General features: G+C 42.0%; 1 protein-coding gene across 1 annotated transcript in view; it reads left to right on the forward strand.

The window, feature by feature from the left end:
• The window catches only part of Dnah14 (dynein axonemal heavy chain 14), a 208,245-nt gene that overhangs the window by 106,561 nt on the left and 83,327 nt on the right, over window positions 1–18,357 (forward strand). The window contains exons 44-48 of the mRNA XM_052201306.1: window positions 10,080–10,238; window positions 11,916–12,048; window positions 13,887–13,948; window positions 14,606–14,787; window positions 16,122–16,250. Coding sequence (XP_052057266.1) covers window positions 10,080–10,238; window positions 11,916–12,048; window positions 13,887–13,948; window positions 14,606–14,787; window positions 16,122–16,250 — 665 coding nt within the window. The remainder of the gene's footprint in view (window positions 1–10,079; window positions 10,239–11,915; window positions 12,049–13,886; window positions 13,949–14,605; window positions 14,788–16,121; window positions 16,251–18,357) is intronic.

The following is an 18,357-nucleotide window of genomic DNA, read 5'->3' on the forward strand; positions in this document are numbered from 1 at the left end:
CTATTTCTAATATAGATCTTTGTAGACACAGTTTTACCCATCTTTATAAAAGCTACCTTTAAATCATCTGTGAACATTACTTTAAAAGAAATGTGTAGGAGCTCACAGCACAGCTTGGTCCTGTGGCACAGAGCTTAGGTTCCAGTCCTGAGGCCTCTGGCGGTAGCCCTCAGACTTCTCTGCTTCCGGATCCAGATCAGCCTGGGCGGCAACACCACATCTCCAGGTCCTGCAAGAGGCAAGAGGGGCTTCCGGGCGGCCAGCGGGGAGAAGTCGGTGTGCTCCGGTGAATCCAGCGGGCCCCAGCGGGAGCCTTCAGGTGTCTGCTTCGGGATCTGAACAGCCCAGGCAACAGCACCCTGTCTCCAGGCAGTGCAGGAGGTAAGCTGTGCACCAGAGGCCACCTGGGAAGGGGCAGCTTGCACTGGTGAGTCCAGCATTGACAAGACGAACTAACACCAGTGAGAACTAGATGGCAAAAGGCAAACGCAGGAATGTCACTAACAGAAATCAAGGCAATATGGCAACATCTGAACCCAATTCTCCTTTTCCAGCATGTCCTGGATACCCCATCACACCAGTAAAACAAGATTTGGATTTAAAATCACTGGTCATGATGCTGGTACAGGAACACATGAAGGACATGCTTAAAGAAATTCAGGAGAAAATGGATCAAAAGTTAGAAGCCCTTGCAAGGAAAACACAAAAATCATTGAAAGAAATCCAGGAAAATACAAAAGCCAATAATGAGGAAACGCAAAAAACACTTAAAGAAATACAGGAGAACTTTGGTCAACAGGCTGAGGTCATGAAAGAGGAAACACAAAAATCTCTTAAAGAATTACAGGAAAGCACAAACAAGCAAGTGAAGGAGCTAAGCAAAACCATCCAGGATCTAAAATCAGAAGTAGAAACAACTAAGAAAACTCAAAGGGAGACAACTTTGGAGATAGAAAGCCTTGGGAAGAAATCAGGGGACATAGATGCAAATATCAACAATAGAATACAAGAGATAGAAGAAAGAATCTCAGATGCTGAAGATACTATAGAAACCATGGACTCAACAGTTAAAGAAAATGCAAAATGCAAAAAGCTTGTAACCCAAAATATCCAGGAAATCCAGGACACAATGAGAAGACCAAACCTAAGGATTATAGGCATAGATGAGAGTAAAGATTTACAACTTAAAGGACCAGCAAATATCTTCAATAAAATTATGGAAGAAAACTTCCCTAACCTAAAGAGAGAGATGCCCATGAATATACAAGAAGCCTACAGAACTCCAAACAGACTGGACCAGAACAGAAATACTTCCCGTCACATAATAATCAAAACACCAAATGTACTAAAGAAAGAAAGAATATTAAAGGCAGTAAGAGAAAAAGGCCACGTAACATATAAAGGAAGACCTATCAGAATCACAGCAGACTTTTCACCTGAGACTATGAAGGCTAGAAGATCCTGGGCAGATCTCATGCAGACTCTAAGAGAACACAAATGCCAGCCAAAACTACTATATCCAGCAAAACTCTCAACCACCATAGATAGAGAAACTAAGATATTCCATGACAAAACCAAGTTTACCCAATATCTAGCCACAAACCCAGCCCTACAAAGGATAATAGGAGGAAAACACCAATACAAGGAGGGAAACTTCACCCTGGAAAAAGCAAGATTGTAACCTTTCATCAAACCCAAAAGAAGTTAACCAATCAAATTTAAAAAAATAACGTCAAAAATGACAGGAAGTAACAATCACTATTCCTTAATATCTCTTAACATCAACGGACTCAATGCCCCAATAAAAAGACATAGACTAACTGACTGGATACGTAATCAGGACCCTACATTTTGCTGCTTACAGGAAACACACCTAAGGGTCAAAGACAAACACTACCTTAGAGTAAAAGACTGGAAGACAATTTTACAAGCAAATGGTCTCAGGAAACAAGCTGGAGTAGCCATTTTAATATCAGATAAAATTGACTTTCAACCCAAAGTCATCAAAAGAGACTCTGAGGGAAACTTCTTGTTGGTCAAAGGAAAAATACAACATAAAGAACTCTCAATCCTGAACATCTATGCTCCAAATGCAAGGGCACCCTCTTTCGTAAAAGAAACTTTATTAAAGCTCAAAGCACACATTGCACCTAACACAATAATTGTGGGTGACTTCAACGCTGCACTTTCCTCAATGGACTGATCAGGAAAACAGAAACTAAACAGGGACACAATGAAACTAATTGAAGCTTTGGACCAATTAGATTTAACAGATATATATAGAACATTCTATCCTAAAGCAAAAGAATATACCTTTTCCTCAGTACCTCATGGTACCTTCTCCAAAATCGACCATATAATTGGTCACAAGACAGACCTCAACAAATATAAGAAGATCAAACTAATCCCATGCCTCCTATCAGATCACTATGGAGTAAAAGTGGTCTTCAATAGCAACAAAAACAACAGAAAACCCACATACACGTGGAAACTGAACAATATTCTACTCAATGATACCTTGGTCAAGGAAGAAATAAAGAAAGAAATTAAAGACTTTTTAGAACACAATGAAAATGAAGACACAACATACCCAAATCTATGGGACACAATGAAAGCAGTGCTAAGAGGAAAACTCATAGCCCTGAGTGCCTCCAAAAAGAAAATGGAGAGAGCATACATTACCAGCTTAATGACACATCTGAAAGCCCTGGAACAAAAAGAAGCTATTTCACCCAGGAGGAGTAGAAGGCAGGAAATCATCAAACTCAGGGCCGAAATCAATCAAGTAGAAACAAAGAGAACCATACAAAAAATCAACAAAACCAGGAGCTGGTTCTTTGAGAAACCATCAAGATAGATAAACCCTTAGCCAGACTGACCAAAGGGCACAGAGAAAGTATCCAAAGTAACAAACTTAGAAATGAAAAGGGAGATATAACAACGGAAACTGAGGAAATCCAAAAAAATCATCAGATCCTACTACAAGAGCCTGTACTCAACACAACTGGAGAATCTGGAGGAAATGGACAATTTCCTTGACAGATACCAAATACCAAAATTAAATCAGGACCAAATAGATCATCTAAACAGTCCCATAATGCCTAAAGAAATAGGAGTCATAGAAAGTCTTCCAACCAAAAAAAGCACAGGACCAGATGGTTTCAGTGCAGAATTCTATCAGACCTTCAAAGAAGAGTTAACACCAATACTCTTCAAACTATTCCACAAAATAGAAACAGAAGGAACACTACCCAATTCCTTCTACGAAGCCACAATTACGCTGATACCAAAACCACACAAAGATCCAACAAAGAAAGAGAACTTCAGACCAATTTCCCTTATGAACATCGATGCAAAAATACTCAATAAAATTCTTGCCAACCGAATCCAAGAACACATCAAAACGATCATCCACCATGATCAAGTAGGCTTTATCCCGGGAATGCAGGGTTGGTTCAATATACGGAAATCTATCAATGCAATCCACTACATAAACAAACTCAAAGAAAAAAACCACATGGTCATTTCATTGGATGCTGAAAAAGCATTTGACAAAATTCAGCATCCTTTCATGCTTAAAGTCTTGGAAAGAACAGGAATTCAAGGCCCATACCTAAACATAGTAAAAGCAATATACAGCAAACCGGTAGCCAGCATCAAACTAAATGGAGAGAAACTTGAAGCAATCCCACTAAAATCAGGGACTAGAAAGGGCTGCCCCCTTTCTCCTTATCTTTTCAATATTGTACTTGAGGTACTAGCTCCGGCAATTCGACAACATAAGGAGGTCAGAGGGATACAAATTGGAAAGGAAGAAGTCAAACTACCATTATTTGCAAATGACATGATAGTTTACCTAAGTGACCCAAAAAACTCCACTAGAGAACTCCTACAGCTGATAAACAACTTCAGCAAAGTGGCAGGTTATAAAATCAACTCAAGCAAATCAGTGGCCTTCCTATACTCAAAGGATAAGCAGGCTGAAAAAGAAATTAAGGAAATGACCCCCTTCACAATAGCCACAAACAGTATAAAGTATCTTGGAGTGACTCTTACCAAACATGTGAAAGATCTGTATGACAAGAACTTCAAGACTCTGAAGAAGGAAATGGAAGAAGACCTCAAAAAATGGGAAAACCTCCCATGCTCATGGATCGGTAGAATCAATATAGTTAAAATGACCATTTTGCCAAAAGCAATATACAGATTCGATGCAATAACCATCAAAATCCCAACTCAATTCTTCACAGAGTTAGAAAGAGCAATTATCAAATTCATCTGGAATAACAAAAAACCCAGGATAGCTAAAACTATTCTCAGCAACAAAAGAAAGTCTGGGGGAATCAGTATCCCTGACCTCAAGCAATACTACAGAGCAGTAGTGTTAAAAACTGCATGGTATTGGTACAGTGACAGACAGGAGGATCAATGGAACAGGATTGAAGATCCAGAAATGAACCCACACCCCTATGGCCACTTGATCCTCGACAAAGAGGCTGAAAACATCCAATGGAAAAAAGATAGCCTTTTCAACAAATGGTGCTGGTTTAACTGGAGGTCAGCATGCAGAAGAATGCGAATTGATCCATCCTTGTCTCCTTGTACTAAGCTCAAATCCAAATGGATCAAGGACCTCCACATAAAGCCAGACACTCTGAAGCTAATAGAAAAGAAACTGGGGAAGACCCTTGAGGACATCAGTACAGGGAGAAAGTTTCTGAACAGAACACCAATAGCATATGCTCTAAGAGCAAGAATTGACAAATGGGACCTCATAAAATTACAAAGTTTCTGCAAAGCAAAGGACACCATCAAGAGGACAAATCGGCAACCAACAAATTGGGAAAAGATCTTCACCAATCCTGCATCAGATAGAGGGCTAATATCCAATATATATAAAGAACTCAAGAAGTTAGACTCCAGAAAACCAAACAACCCTATTAAAAAATGGGGTACAGAGTTAAACAAAGAATTCTCACCTGAAGAACTTCGGATGGCAGAGAAGCATCTTAAAAAATGCTCAACTTCATTAGTCATTAGGGAAATGCAAATCAAAACAACCCTGAGATTTCACCTTACACCAGTCAGAATGGCTAAGATTAAAAATTTAGGAGACAACAGGTGTTGGAGAAGGTGTGGAGAAAGAGGGACACTCCTCCACTGCTGGTGGGGTTGCAAATTGGTACAACCACTCTGGAAATCAGTCTGGTGGTTCCTCAGAAAACTGGGCACCTCACTTCCAGAAGATCCTGCTATACCACTCCTGGGCCTATACCCAGAGGATTCTCCACCATGTAATAAGGATACATGCTCTACTATGTTCATAGCAGCCCTATTTATAATTGCCAGATGCTGGAAAGAACCCAGGTATCCCTCAACAGAAGAGTGGATACAAAAAATGTGGTATATCTACACAATGGAGTACTATCCAGCCATTAGAAACAATGAATTCATGAAATTCTTAGGCAAATGGATGGAGCTAGAGAACATCATACTAAGTAAGGTAACCCAGACTCAAAAGGTGAATCATGGTATGCACTCACTAATAAGTGGATATTAACCTAGAAAACTGGAATACCCAAAACATAATCCACACACCAAATGAGGTACAAGAAGAAAGGAGGAGTGGCCCTTTGTTCTGGAAAGACTCAGTGAAGCAGTATTCGGCAAAACCAGAACGGGGAAGTGGGAAGGGGTGGGTGGGAGGACAGGGGGAGAGAAGGGGGCTTACGGGATTTTCGGGGAGTGGGGGCCTAGAAAAGGGGAAATCATTTGAAATGTAAATAAAAAATATATTGAATAAAAAAAAGAATAAATTATATCGAATAAAAAAATTAAAAAAAAGAAATCTTTATAGAATTTAAGGACCACAATCAAAAAAAAAAAAGAAAGAAAGAAAAAGAAATGTGTAGTAGGGGCTGATGTGTAAGATGGCTCTGAGGTCACGAGCACTGACTGATTTTCCAGAGGCCCCTGGTTCTTTTCCCAGAACCCACATGGCAGCTCATACCTATCTATAACTCAAGACTCAGGGGCAGCTGATGCCTCTTCTGGCCACACTGAGCACCAGGCATGTACCATGCAGGTAAAACACCCATCGATATAAAAAAATAAAAATAAAAAAAGATGTGTAGTGTGTTTAGATACGTTATAAAACTACTGTGTTTGGAGTCTCACCAATAATGGTGTCTAGTAGTTTAACTAGCTGTGATCACTAAACAATAATGGAAAATACCTCTTCAAAACTAAGAAATGCACACACACAAGCCTGTGTACTTTGTTGTAAATGAAACCAGTTGATTAAAAAAAAAAAACATAAGGTGGACATGGTGGCTCAGCATCTGAAACCGGAAGCTGAGACAGGATCGCCGTTAGTTCGAGCCTAATCTGGAACACGTAATGAATACCAGTCAGGCCATAGCCTCCATCTCACCCCATCTCAAAAGAACAACAACCACAAAGCAGAAAATGACGGTTTAGTTTTTACATCATAAGTATCCATCTACTCCAAGTTGTTTTCATTGACAACCTGCTTCTGTGGGTCACAGACGCCCCTTACGCTTGTTGGGCTGTGAGAGCCTGGTAGACGGTGAAGGTCAGACCTGAAGGTCAAGAGTTAAGGCTCTTTGTAGCTTCACAGTGTTTCAACTCTAGAGGTGTGAACTCAGTACACGTTGAACAGAAATCCTGTTTTGTTCTCTTTTTTCAATTTGGGTGTTTCCCAAGCTTGGCAGCACTAGACAGCGACTGTGGCTGCTACTCTAGTGCTGCCAGTCCCGTGACCTCGAGATCCAGAGCCCAGATGCCCAGCCCCAGTGCACCGTGTTGCTGCTAAACCAGGGTATTCTAGAGGTTAGCTGTAGTAAACTCATCTCAGATAGCAATATTTTCATATTTTCAAACTTACTGATGTAACCCCACCAAGAGTTGAGGACTCTTGTATGTCCTCATACAAGCGTGTGTACAAAGTATTTAATAAATTGACAATTGGGATGTTGGGGAAGAACAGAGGCAGTGGAAGCCAGGCTGACAAGGCAGCATCCTCCAGAAGTCTACAGCAGAAGTGGCCTGCTAACCAGAAGTCCTGCAGAATCATGGCCTCTGTTGCTACTGCCCCACAGCCCTGACATCTTCAGCCACAGCCAAGGATCCTTAGCAATGGCCGACAGGAAAGACAAGGAAAAGAAATTTCCCACCACCAAAATCTTCAGCACCGTCAAAAAGTCCAATGTCAAAAATGAACATGGACTTACGAATCAAAATGACATCAAAGAGAAAGAATAATACAGACATGTTTGGTGACCCAAGTTTGGTCCCTGGGATCCACATAGTAGAGAGAACCCACAGGGTCCCACAGGGTCCTCTGAGTTCTCCATGCCTGCTGTGGCATGCATATTACCACACACACACTAAAGTATAATTTTGTAATGTTTTTAAACATTAGACCATGGTGGTCTCTGTCCTACATAGAAGACATAAAAGCTGTAGAGTCTGATGAGGTTGAGGGGAAAAGAGTGCTGAAGCAGCTGACGGGGCTGGCCTGCAAGGAGCTCTCAGTTTAGCACCACCAGGCTCAGCTACAGCCAAGGCTCCTTTGTCAGATACCACAGGCCTCCTCTCTCCTGAGAGGGAGAGATGAAGGTGTTCACTGAAATCCACCTTACCGCCCAAGGCAATCTGTGCTCAGTCTTCAAATAAACAAGTCAGGTTGAAAATACTCGGAAAGAGGTACAAAGTGTAAACCACGAGGAGATCAGGGCTGGGAACACCGACTGAGATCAGGTGGAGGACACTGGCTGCTCTTGCAGGGGACCCCAGCTTCTGTTCCCAGAATTCACAGGCCAGCTGGCAGCCATCTCTAAGTCCAGTCCAGGGTACCCAGCTCCTCCCCCTGGGCTCCCCCTGGTCTGCACAGTGCATACATACCTGCAGCGTGCAGACATACCTGCAGGCAAAACACTTGATACACATAAAAGACTTACATTGCACAGTCAATTTAAGAAAGACTCGAATAGATGTTTTAAAGGTTTTGTTTAGTGTGTGTGTGAGAGAGAGACACCTGTCCATGGTGAGGGGCGGGGCATGTGTCATGGCAGTCCTGTGGAAGTAAGCAAAGGTTCCCTCCTTCCACCTTTTCTTAGCTAGGGACCACAGTCAGCTTTCGAGGCGAGAGCTTTGACCACTGAGGCATTTCTCTGGCCCCGACTAGATCTTAGACAAATGAAGAGATGCAGAATTTAAAAGCAAAGCCAGGCTGAGATGTTGGTTCCACAGTGGAGAGCACTCGTTGCTCCTGCTGAGAAACTGGGTGTGATCCCAGCGCCCACACGGATGTGGTGGTGGCAGCATCTCCCAACTGTCTCCTGCTCTAGCCCTACGGAACCCATCACCCTCTTCTGAACGTGGAGGGCACCAGGCACACACACAGTACACAGGCATCCTTGCCAGAGAAATACTCAGACACATAAAATAATCAAGTAAAATTGAAATAAATAAGACAATCCACTGGAGGAAATGGGGAAGCTCTGTCATTATAAAGTGACTTTTAAATTAATGTTATTTTGAAAATACAAAACACTATGGTTACAAAAGAGAAAATATGTAGATAACAAAATTTGGATATAATTAAACTTTAGTATTTGCTGATGTTATCCTAAAGCACCTATAAAACTTAAGCATCACCACAAATTATCAAGAAAAATTCAAATAATACGAACAAATAGTTGACATGAAAATAAATCACTCTCCAATATAACTAGTGTTGACCCCGTACGAGAAATGAGAGGTAAGCAAGAACTGGATACAACTTTTGTAACATCGGAGAGATTAAAAACACCCAACACCTCTGTCATTCAGCTTCTCAAATGGCGGTGGGCAGTTTGTCCGTGTCCATCAAAATCACAAATCATAAAACTGATTCAGAATCGGTTTACACGGACCAGAAGCTCTACTCATAGATAATTACTCCAGAAGTCATGTGTGAATTACGCATGAGTAGTATGGAGACTTGGCTTTATTTGTAACAATAAAAGATTGGAGATAATGTAGATCCTGATCACTACCACACTGGGGAAAGGTTGGTTGGACATTCGTTAAATAACGCTAATAAAAAACTGGGTTGGCTTAGAAGGCTCCCTAAATTCACTAAAATGAAAGTGGAACAAGTGGCAGAGCAGAGTCCACCCTGTGGGTTAGTAATTAGTGAAGGCGGGAGAAAGGCTGCGCCTACGGCAGGGCTCAACACCGCGTCTCTCCGCGGGTTCTGAATCTGTCCCGCTAATGTCCTATGAAGAATAAACAAGCACTGGATCAGCATGGCTGTGCTACACCAGCTAAGCGGGTCAGCTGGGTAGCGGGAAGGAGGGAAAGAATTCTTTAAGGGGTGTGAGACACTGCGGAGAGTAAAGGTGCCATTCCTGGAGCCCAGGTAAAGGGGGAAAGACTGGACCAACTCCACACACATGCCATGGCATGTACACACACCTACATATAACAGTGCACAGCAGTGACGATAACAGTGCACAGCAGTGACGATAACGTGATGTTAAGTCGCGATTAGGGTAGCATTAGAGAGCACATTCACGTCCGTGAAGGGCTGGTTTGGTTTGGTTTTGCTGGGTTTTCGCGCATGCGTACATGAGTGCATGTGTTTGCTGAATTGTCTTGTTCTACTGACCCTTACTTTCTGCAATGTCAGTTTTCTGTGATTCAGATAAGCAGGTTGAAGGTTCATAAACACTTGTATGATCACAACTCCCAGCAGAAAAGAGTCTGGAAGACGAGGCCGGCAGCCAGAGGTGGGTCCCCAGGAGAGTGGCAGACAGCTTGGGACTAGCTTCTAGCAGGACCCACAGAACTAGCCGCAGGCTTGGGGCAGGAAAGTCAAGTTTTCCTCCAGCAACACCAGCAGTGCCTTGGCCGGCTGAGGGTGCCAGAGACCGCCATCTCTGAGATCAACAAAGACCCTAGGCACATGCAACAGTGTCTGTCGTGTACCATGCTGACTTGTCCAGAAAGTATTACCTAACAAAATAGGTTCCTATCTCATCCGAAACCTAATGACTGTCTTCTGACCTTAGGGACCTCGTTACTGACTGACTTCCAGGGATCTGGTGAGAACGTGCTGAGGATGAAGGAATACGGAGAGTATGTGAACTATACGACTACCAGAGACACCCTCTCCCTCTCTTTCCTCATGAGCCTTCTCCTGAGGAACTCCTACCCCATACTTCTCACAGGTAGGAAAAATAAGTAACAGAAAGGGGATTTCCAGGTTAGGAAGAAGTTTAACAATTATTGAGTCTAAATCGTTTTTAAATAGGCCCTGAAAATTCAGAGACTAATGTTCACAGCCCTACAAACAGCGTGTGAATGCCCATTTTAATATGGGATGTCATAAACCTGTCTATGGAACTTCCTTCTTGCGCACGATGGTTTTGGTTGTTTGTTTGTCTGTTTTGATAGGCTCTTGCTAAGCATCCCAGCCTGCCATTGAACATGTGATCTTCCTGCCTTAACCTCCGAAGTAGGGGTTCTTCTACAACTCCAGACTTGCATGCTATACTTTCTTATCTTTTATCTTTTCATAACATTAAAGACAAAATCTAGAAATAGACACTTTGGATGAGTATGTGATTGGCCTCCATAGTTCATGGGCCCTGGTCCTCAGAAGGAGATCACCTAATCTAAGGGTCCCCTCTGGACCCCAATTGTCTGAGCTCATGGGCCCTGGTCCTTAGAGGGAGATCACCTAATCTAAGGGACCCTTCTGTACCCCAGTTGTCCGAGCTCATGGACCCTGGTCCTCAGAGGGAGATCACCTAATCTAAGGGTCCCCTCTGGACCCCAATTGTCTGAGCTCATGGACCCTGGTCCTCAGAGGGAGATCACCTAATCTAAGGGTCCCCTCTGGACCCCAGTTGTCTGATTAAACTTAAATATGCAATTTGTAAATATGGCATAAAATTATTCCTATCTTTTTCTATTACCAAGGACAAGTCTTGTTTGTTCTGAATATCCAACCCACTGATTATCATTTTCTTGTCCCTGACCTGTGTTGTAGATCACCAGAGGCCAATAGTAGAGTACTCCTAGAGACATACACAAAGAACTTGAGCCACATGACACTCCGATAATAACACATAGTTGCCTTTGATTTCCTCTAAGAAAACTCTTACATTTTTGTTTTGTAAATTTGCAGTCATGGACATGTTCTGCTTCAGTAAGTTTGTTATTAAATGCCTCCTTTAGATTGTGTTAGTAAAAAGAAAATTTTAAGGGAACTAGGAGTTGTGGTATATGCATGCAATTCCAGTACTCAGGGGGCTAAGGCAAGAAAATTATTTAGTTTAGGGCCACCCTCCCTCAAAAAACAAAACAAAACAACAACAAACAAACAAACAAACAAAAAAACAATGAGGAAGACTGGAGAGATGGTTCCGTGGCTAACAGCCCTTTCTCCTCCTGCAGGGGGTGCAGGTTTTTCCTTGCACCCATATCATAGTTCATAATCACCTATAACCCCAATTCCAGGAGAGTCCACAAGCTTCCTGTGCAAGATTCCTATATATGGCACATAAAATGTCTTCTTTTCATCAGGTTTTGTTTTGTTTTGTTTTTCAGAGTCTCATTTAATGTAGTTCTAGTGTGCTACAAGCAAGAAAGAGTTGAATGCACTTATATGGACATTCAATAAGAATTCTAAGTATCTCCTAATCTATCTTTTGTAAGAAACATAAATAATTCAAACTATTTGAAGGTTCACGTTACGTTCCTAGTTAACTTTTCTCCATTTTAAAACAGAAAAGCAGAAAATGTGCTTTCCGTGCAAATTCCAAAGGGATAAAGGTGTTGCCAGTTCATCCTAGCACACGTGTGCTAGGCGTGTGGCCCTAACCTAAAGCTCTCCCCCTCAGGAGACTGCGGTGTCGGGAAAACTGCTGCCATCAACTCGATGCTTGAGAAACTAGAAGGCCGAGGGACACTCGATATCAAATACGGGTCAATCTTAGGAAAGGTCCTGTTACATAATGAAACTAAAAGATCAAGGTTGTATATATTAAACTTTACATTTGGCTTATCTGGTAAAACTGTGTCTTTGACGTATGCTTGTTGAGTTTGTTCTTACAAAGTAGACCTTTTATATAATGGTGAGAATTATTCAAATGAGGCAATAAGAGGAAAAATATTCTCCCAGTCTCTCCTTAATTTTAATGTTCGTGTTTAATTGACACATAATAAGTATATATATTTGTGAGACAGAATGGGCTGTTTAAATATATGCATGTATTGTAAAATTATGTCAGCTGGTTAGCTTACCCATCCCTTCGTGTCATGCACTTGCATTTGTAGTGAGGACACTTAATATCTGTGTTTCCAGCAGTTTTGCAGGTCCTGCTATGCCCTCCATACCTGTGTGAACCTGTGTGACAGACCTTGAAATTGGACTCCTCCCCACCTCAGCCTCTCAGTCCCTGCCACCCACCCCTCTTTCTGCTTCCACGAACTGAACTTTCTTCAGACTCTTAGTATAGTGGAGACTGTGCAGACTGTAACCCTTCCCGCCTGGGCTAGTTTACCCTTTCCTGTGGCACTATCCCACTAGTCCCTGAACCCTGAATGGAATGAGTCTTTACGAGCTGCCCAGTGCAAGCACTAGGAACCAACTCCAGTTCTCCACAGAAGTGGCAGGGCTTTTAACCTGAGACATCTCTCCAGCCTCATGACGACTCCCTCCGTTCAGGATTGCTGTGTCTGTTTGGAGTAGTATACAAACATTGTAACAGTATTACTTTTTCTAAGCCATGAAGACAGGTCATAACTCCAGATATTTGTGATTTTTTTTTACTTCGTTATAGTTTTCAGTATAGTGATTCCTTATTAAGATGACGGTTGTAGCTGTTGACCTTTATTCTGTTAGTGTAGTGTATCACTTTCTTTCATTCGTATATGTTGGACCATGTTTGAATGCCAGGGACAGATGGCACTTGATCTTGAAGGGTGCTCTCTCCAATGCACTGTTGAATTTGTTAGCTTTCTGTTGAAGGTTTTTGTTTTTGTTTTTGTTTTCTTCATCTCTGTTTGTAAATGATACTATCCTGAAATTTTCTTTACCTGAGGCATTTTTCTGGCTTTCTTACCAGGGCTATGCTAGCTCTTGTGAAATGAGTTTGGAAATATTCCTTCTACCTCCATGTTTGTTAGTATATGAGCCTTAGAATTTAGTGAGAAACTGTACAGTTCTGAGTTGATTTTGTTTGATGAGGGACGGTTTTTTTGTTACTGATTTCATCTCCATCCTTACTGGTATACGCTAATATTTTTTTTAGAAGAAAAGCTTTATTTTTTCCAAGGTGTTAATATCTAGATTCATTCTTTAAGTCAGAGAAACAGCATTTATTTTAAATTTAAGTTAGAACCCCATATTTTTGCATAACAAAAGGTAGCTATAAACTATTTTCCTCCTAGGAAAAAATGCACCTTAAATATACTCACAAAGTTTTGCAAAGTATCAGTGTATTGTATGAGAAATAAATCATCTATTCATGAAACATAGACCTTTTACAAGGTGCTTATGCCCACCATTCTGCATTCTGTCTGCCTCTTCCTAAAAGAAAAATATAAACCTAAGTGTTTCCAATAAAAATTTCTGAAATATACATTTTAAAATTCTCTCATTGTTCAAATATTAGAGAAGTCTGTTTTTATCAGCTGAATTAGAAAATGGAATAGAGAGAGGCTTAAGACTAGAAGTGTGTGAACAGAAAAGTAAATGTTTTCTTGTGGGAAATCTAAGTAAAATCAATTCTCTGCTCTTGCTTTAGCTAGACTTTAACACTACAGCTAAAATGATAAACTAATTTTAATAAAACATTTGATTCCAACAGCCTCAGGCAGAATATCAACATCTTGATTGGTGAGAACATCAAAACAATTGGAGCAAGCCTTGGTAAGTGTGAAGTCATGGGACCACAGCTCCGGCTGCTGTAGCCGCGTGCCTGCCAGTCGTTCCTCACTGTGTGGAGTCACGGGGTAAAATCTGGGATTGCTCGTTTCAAACACAGACTGTGGGAAGTTGTCCAGGACCCGTTCAAACTACTGAACAGGTACAAGTGGCTCTGGTGGAGGGGACTCTGCACATGGTGGCGTCACCGGTGAGCCCTGCCCTCCTGGCAGAAGTGCAAATGAAATCCAGTGGCGTGATCTGGCTGTGGCCTTCCCTGCTTCTCAGCACAGCACAGTAGAACATTGTGGTTCGGTGGCTCTCAAGTCAGGGTGCATAACATAAACGGGAGGGCCAGCGGTGGCTTGGGGTCTTCCACCACTGCCACCGCCGCCATGTTGGCCCAGGCATGCCCCCTGGGCGGTTCCTTCCCTGAGAATGAGCCCTAATAGAAAAACATGCTGTGTGGTGCTGCTCTCTAGTCACTGTCACTTAAAGGTCGAAAACAAAATAAAACTTCACACTTCTGAATACCCTAAAACAAAGCAAAAATCGCTTAAACTGTTGTAAATTTGTCTTTCTTTTTTCTTTCTTTCTTTTTCCTTTTCTCTTTTCTTTCTTTTTTTTTTTTTTTTTTTTTTTTTGTCTTTTTTGGCATCACAGATCAGATTACAAAGAAAGAAGAGGCTAAAGCTGATGACAGCACCATTAAAAATGATAAAGGAATTATAATCTCCACAATAAATTTTACCACTACCATGACAGCCGCCAAAACCAAGGAGCTGATTCTGCGGAAGTTAGTAAGAAGAACCAAAGACATTCTGGGAGCCCCGAGGAACAACAGGGTAACACGGCCCCTCTAAGCAGCCTGTGTACACTAATTGATGAGTGAGTTGGTTTGTTTTAGTTAATAAAAAGGAGAATGCACGCTCCTGGGCACTGCTAAAAGACGCACTTACAATAGAGACTTTGATCATCGCGTTAGTGCACTTCTCTGCCAGTGCAATGAGTTGCCCTGGGTAAACTTACTAAGACCAGATGAGTAAGCCAAAATCTGGATAAAGACTGCCTGGAAACTGAATTAGTCACTGGGGTTTTGTTGTTGTAGCTTCTAGCTCTTTTTCTTCTTTTGCACGAAGCTCTGAGAGAGAGACTTCTAGAACCCACAGACGCAGAGACTGGAGCACCAGATGCCCTTACTCTCACCTCCAGTTCGCTTGGCATGGAATCTGCTGTCCACTATGGTCTGAGTCACAAATAGCATTTATGGTCCCCGACTCCCACTCAACACCATGAAGTTAGTCCAGGTTCAAGATGTTCCCAAAATTCATAAATAAACCTGGACAGGGCCCCTACAAGTCCCCGCACACACTGCTGCGCCACCTTTAGCAGACCTTAATGGCTTGCCTCAGAGTCCCTTGACTTCAACTGATGACTTGGATAGAACCGACAGATCTTTGTTTACATAAACTTTAGGGATTTTGAAAGGGTTTCAGCAACCTATCTGTAATCACACTATTAGAGAATGCAGTCAAGAAATGTGGCTGGTAGTCTATATCAAAGGATGGGAAACAGTGTTATCCTCAAATAATAACAACAAAAACAACATCAACAACACTTAACAATTCGGAAGTTAAAGCAGCTATCTGTATTTTTGTTTCACAAAACACAAAAAGCCATCAAAAGAGTTCATGACACAGAGGTTACAGTCATTACACTTGGCTGTGTAATATTTTCCTAGGCAAAAAGAGTCATAGATTTAAAAACTGGAATGTGTTTCTAAACTTCCAGTCCAACCCAGAGTACGTATGAAATAGAAAAAAACAAATCCTACAGCAAAGCCAAAAGCAAGCCCATGATAAGAAAGTGCTCAGTAAGTTGGCACACTCAGAAATAAGTGCAGTGGTCACACTGTGTTAACAGCTTCAAACCCCACCCCTAAGAGCATCGTGCAGTCCGTCTAGGGACCGAGTGTGCACAGAGTTCCTGCTGTTTTGAAGGCTCACAGTCCTCCATGACCACATCTGCTAAATAGATTTGACCTTCTGTTTTTAGTCTCTAAAAGCAGGTTGTTGCATACAGTTTCAGCCTTGAGCAGAATCATAATTAATATCCATAAGTCATAATTTTCTAAAAGGTTGTGCTAATTAATATATTCAAATGTTCTGTCTCCCTTAAGATCGTAGTGTTTATTGATGACTTGCATATGCCGGTACCAGACACAGGTGGAGCACAGCCACCCCTGGAGTTGATCAGACAGTTATTAGATATGGGAGGCGTTTATGACACCGAAAGGAACGTGTGGAAGGTACAGTCTGAGCTAAGGTTTTCTCCTCACTAAATGTCCACGAGCACTTACAGTCTAGAGCGAAGGGCGTGGAAAGCCTGTTTATGTGAACCTGCTAATGGTGACACCCTTTTCTGATTCCTTCTCTGGAAATCAAAAGCCCTTTGTTCCAAAACCGACTCGGCCAATGTCAACTGTCTGATCCTCTGATCTCTGCCCTGAAGATGACATGACTGTACTGCAAATAGTTTCATGACTCAGGCAGACTTAAATCAGGATCCCAGAAGAAGTGCGCTCGCTCACTAGGGCATTGGCTCAGACACCAGCCAGACTGTCTGAATTACAGTCATCTAAAGCACAGAGAAGGCACTCCAGTGCAGTCCTCCAGGGACAATTTGGGAACGATGAAAAATACACACAGAAGGGAAAACAGGAAGTGGGTCCTGGATCACACAGCCTGAACACAAATCTCTAAAGTGACAGAATAGTCATAATGGGTCTTCAGTGAGATTTCTGCTGCCCCTGGCATGAACATGAGAAGAAACAGGGGTGTCAGTAGTGCCCCATCGGGATACACTGGGCTCTTTTCTGGCTCTACCCTGCCCAGCACTGTGGTTTTGCAGTGCCTCAGAGTCATGACAGTTTTCCCTTGGCGTCTGCTCATCCCAAGCATCACAGATACATCCCTGTGACCACTCCACTTGCCAACAGCATCCTCTCCACTAGCCTCAGTTACGTAGCACCTATCTTCCAATGACTCTTCATTTAATTTTATTTTTTAATTTACATAGAGTAATTGGACATACCTATGGGTACAGTATGGCATTTTGCTATATTTATATAAGATACAACCATGAAATTTGAGCATTTAGCTCATGAATCACCCCCAACATTTATCTTTCCTTTTAAAGACTGACACCCAGAAATCCTCTCATCTAGTGATTCCGGGATGTACAGTAAATTGTTACTCAGTTGCAAAGTAGGATCCTATGATGTTTCCTGCTGTCTGTAACTTGGTGTCTGTTGTCCAGACTGTCCCCATGTCCATCCCTGCTACCCTTCACAGTCCTCTGAGATTGCCTTACTTTAGTGAGGTATACAGGATCCTGCTTTACATTTTAATTGATGTTTTGTTAGCATCCAAAACAATGGCTTTTGTTTGGACATTTTCATACATTCGTATCATTGCATCGCTCTGACTTGTCTCCCTCCCTCCTCCCTCTCCCTCCTCTTCCACCTTGATCCCCCTCCACCTTGATCCCCCTCCCTCCCTGGTTCCTTCTCTCCCCCTAAATATTTCCCCTTGTGCTTTCATGTCAAATCTCAATTCTCCTCCCCTATTCGTTCATACCGTTCCTTCTCCTCTCATGGGCCCCTTATCCATTCATGTCATGTGTATGTGTGGTTGATATTTAAATCTAGAAAACACAGTATTTTCCTTTATGTGTTTGTTTTTTTTTTTTTTAAGATTTATTTATTTATTATATGTAAGTACACTGCAGCTGTCTTCACATACTCCAGAAGAGGGCATCAGATCTCATTACGGATGGCTATGAGCCACCATTTGTTTGCTGGGATTTGAACTCAGGCCTTCAGAAGAGCAGTCAGTGCTCTTAAACACTAAGCCATCTCTCCAGCGTAACAGTGGCAGCTAGTCACACCTACTGCCCTTCAAATGATTTGACTCCGTTCTTCTGTTTCTATTTTTAATTATGTCTGTGGAGTTCCTGTCAGTGTGGGCATGTGCACCTGAGTGCAGTTGCCCATGGAGGGCAGAAGTGGGCGCTGGATCCCTTGGCACTGGGCAGACTTAGGGGCAGTTATGAGCTGTAGAATGTGGGTTAAGTTCTGTGCAAGAGAGATGCGCATTCCTAATCATGAAGACGTCTATCCAGCCCCAATTCACTCTTCTTTATAACTAAATAAAATTCTACTATGGGGGCCGGCCAGATTTTGTTTTTTCTTCTACATGTACCTGTCCAGTTTTCTCTAGACTGTTTGTTGAAATGCTGCCTTTCTCTAACTGTCTACTTTGGAGTTTGGCCTGTTCTTGTTTTTCTAAGACTTTGGGGATATATCATTAAGCTATTGGTTTGGGATCTGATTCTTATTTCTTAATCCTTTTAAG

The sequence above is a fragment of the Apodemus sylvaticus genome, chromosome 12 (assembly GCF_947179515.1).
Source record: "Apodemus sylvaticus chromosome 12, mApoSyl1.1, whole genome shotgun sequence".
NCBI classification, from domain to species: domain Eukaryota; kingdom Metazoa; phylum Chordata; class Mammalia; order Rodentia; family Muridae; genus Apodemus; species Apodemus sylvaticus.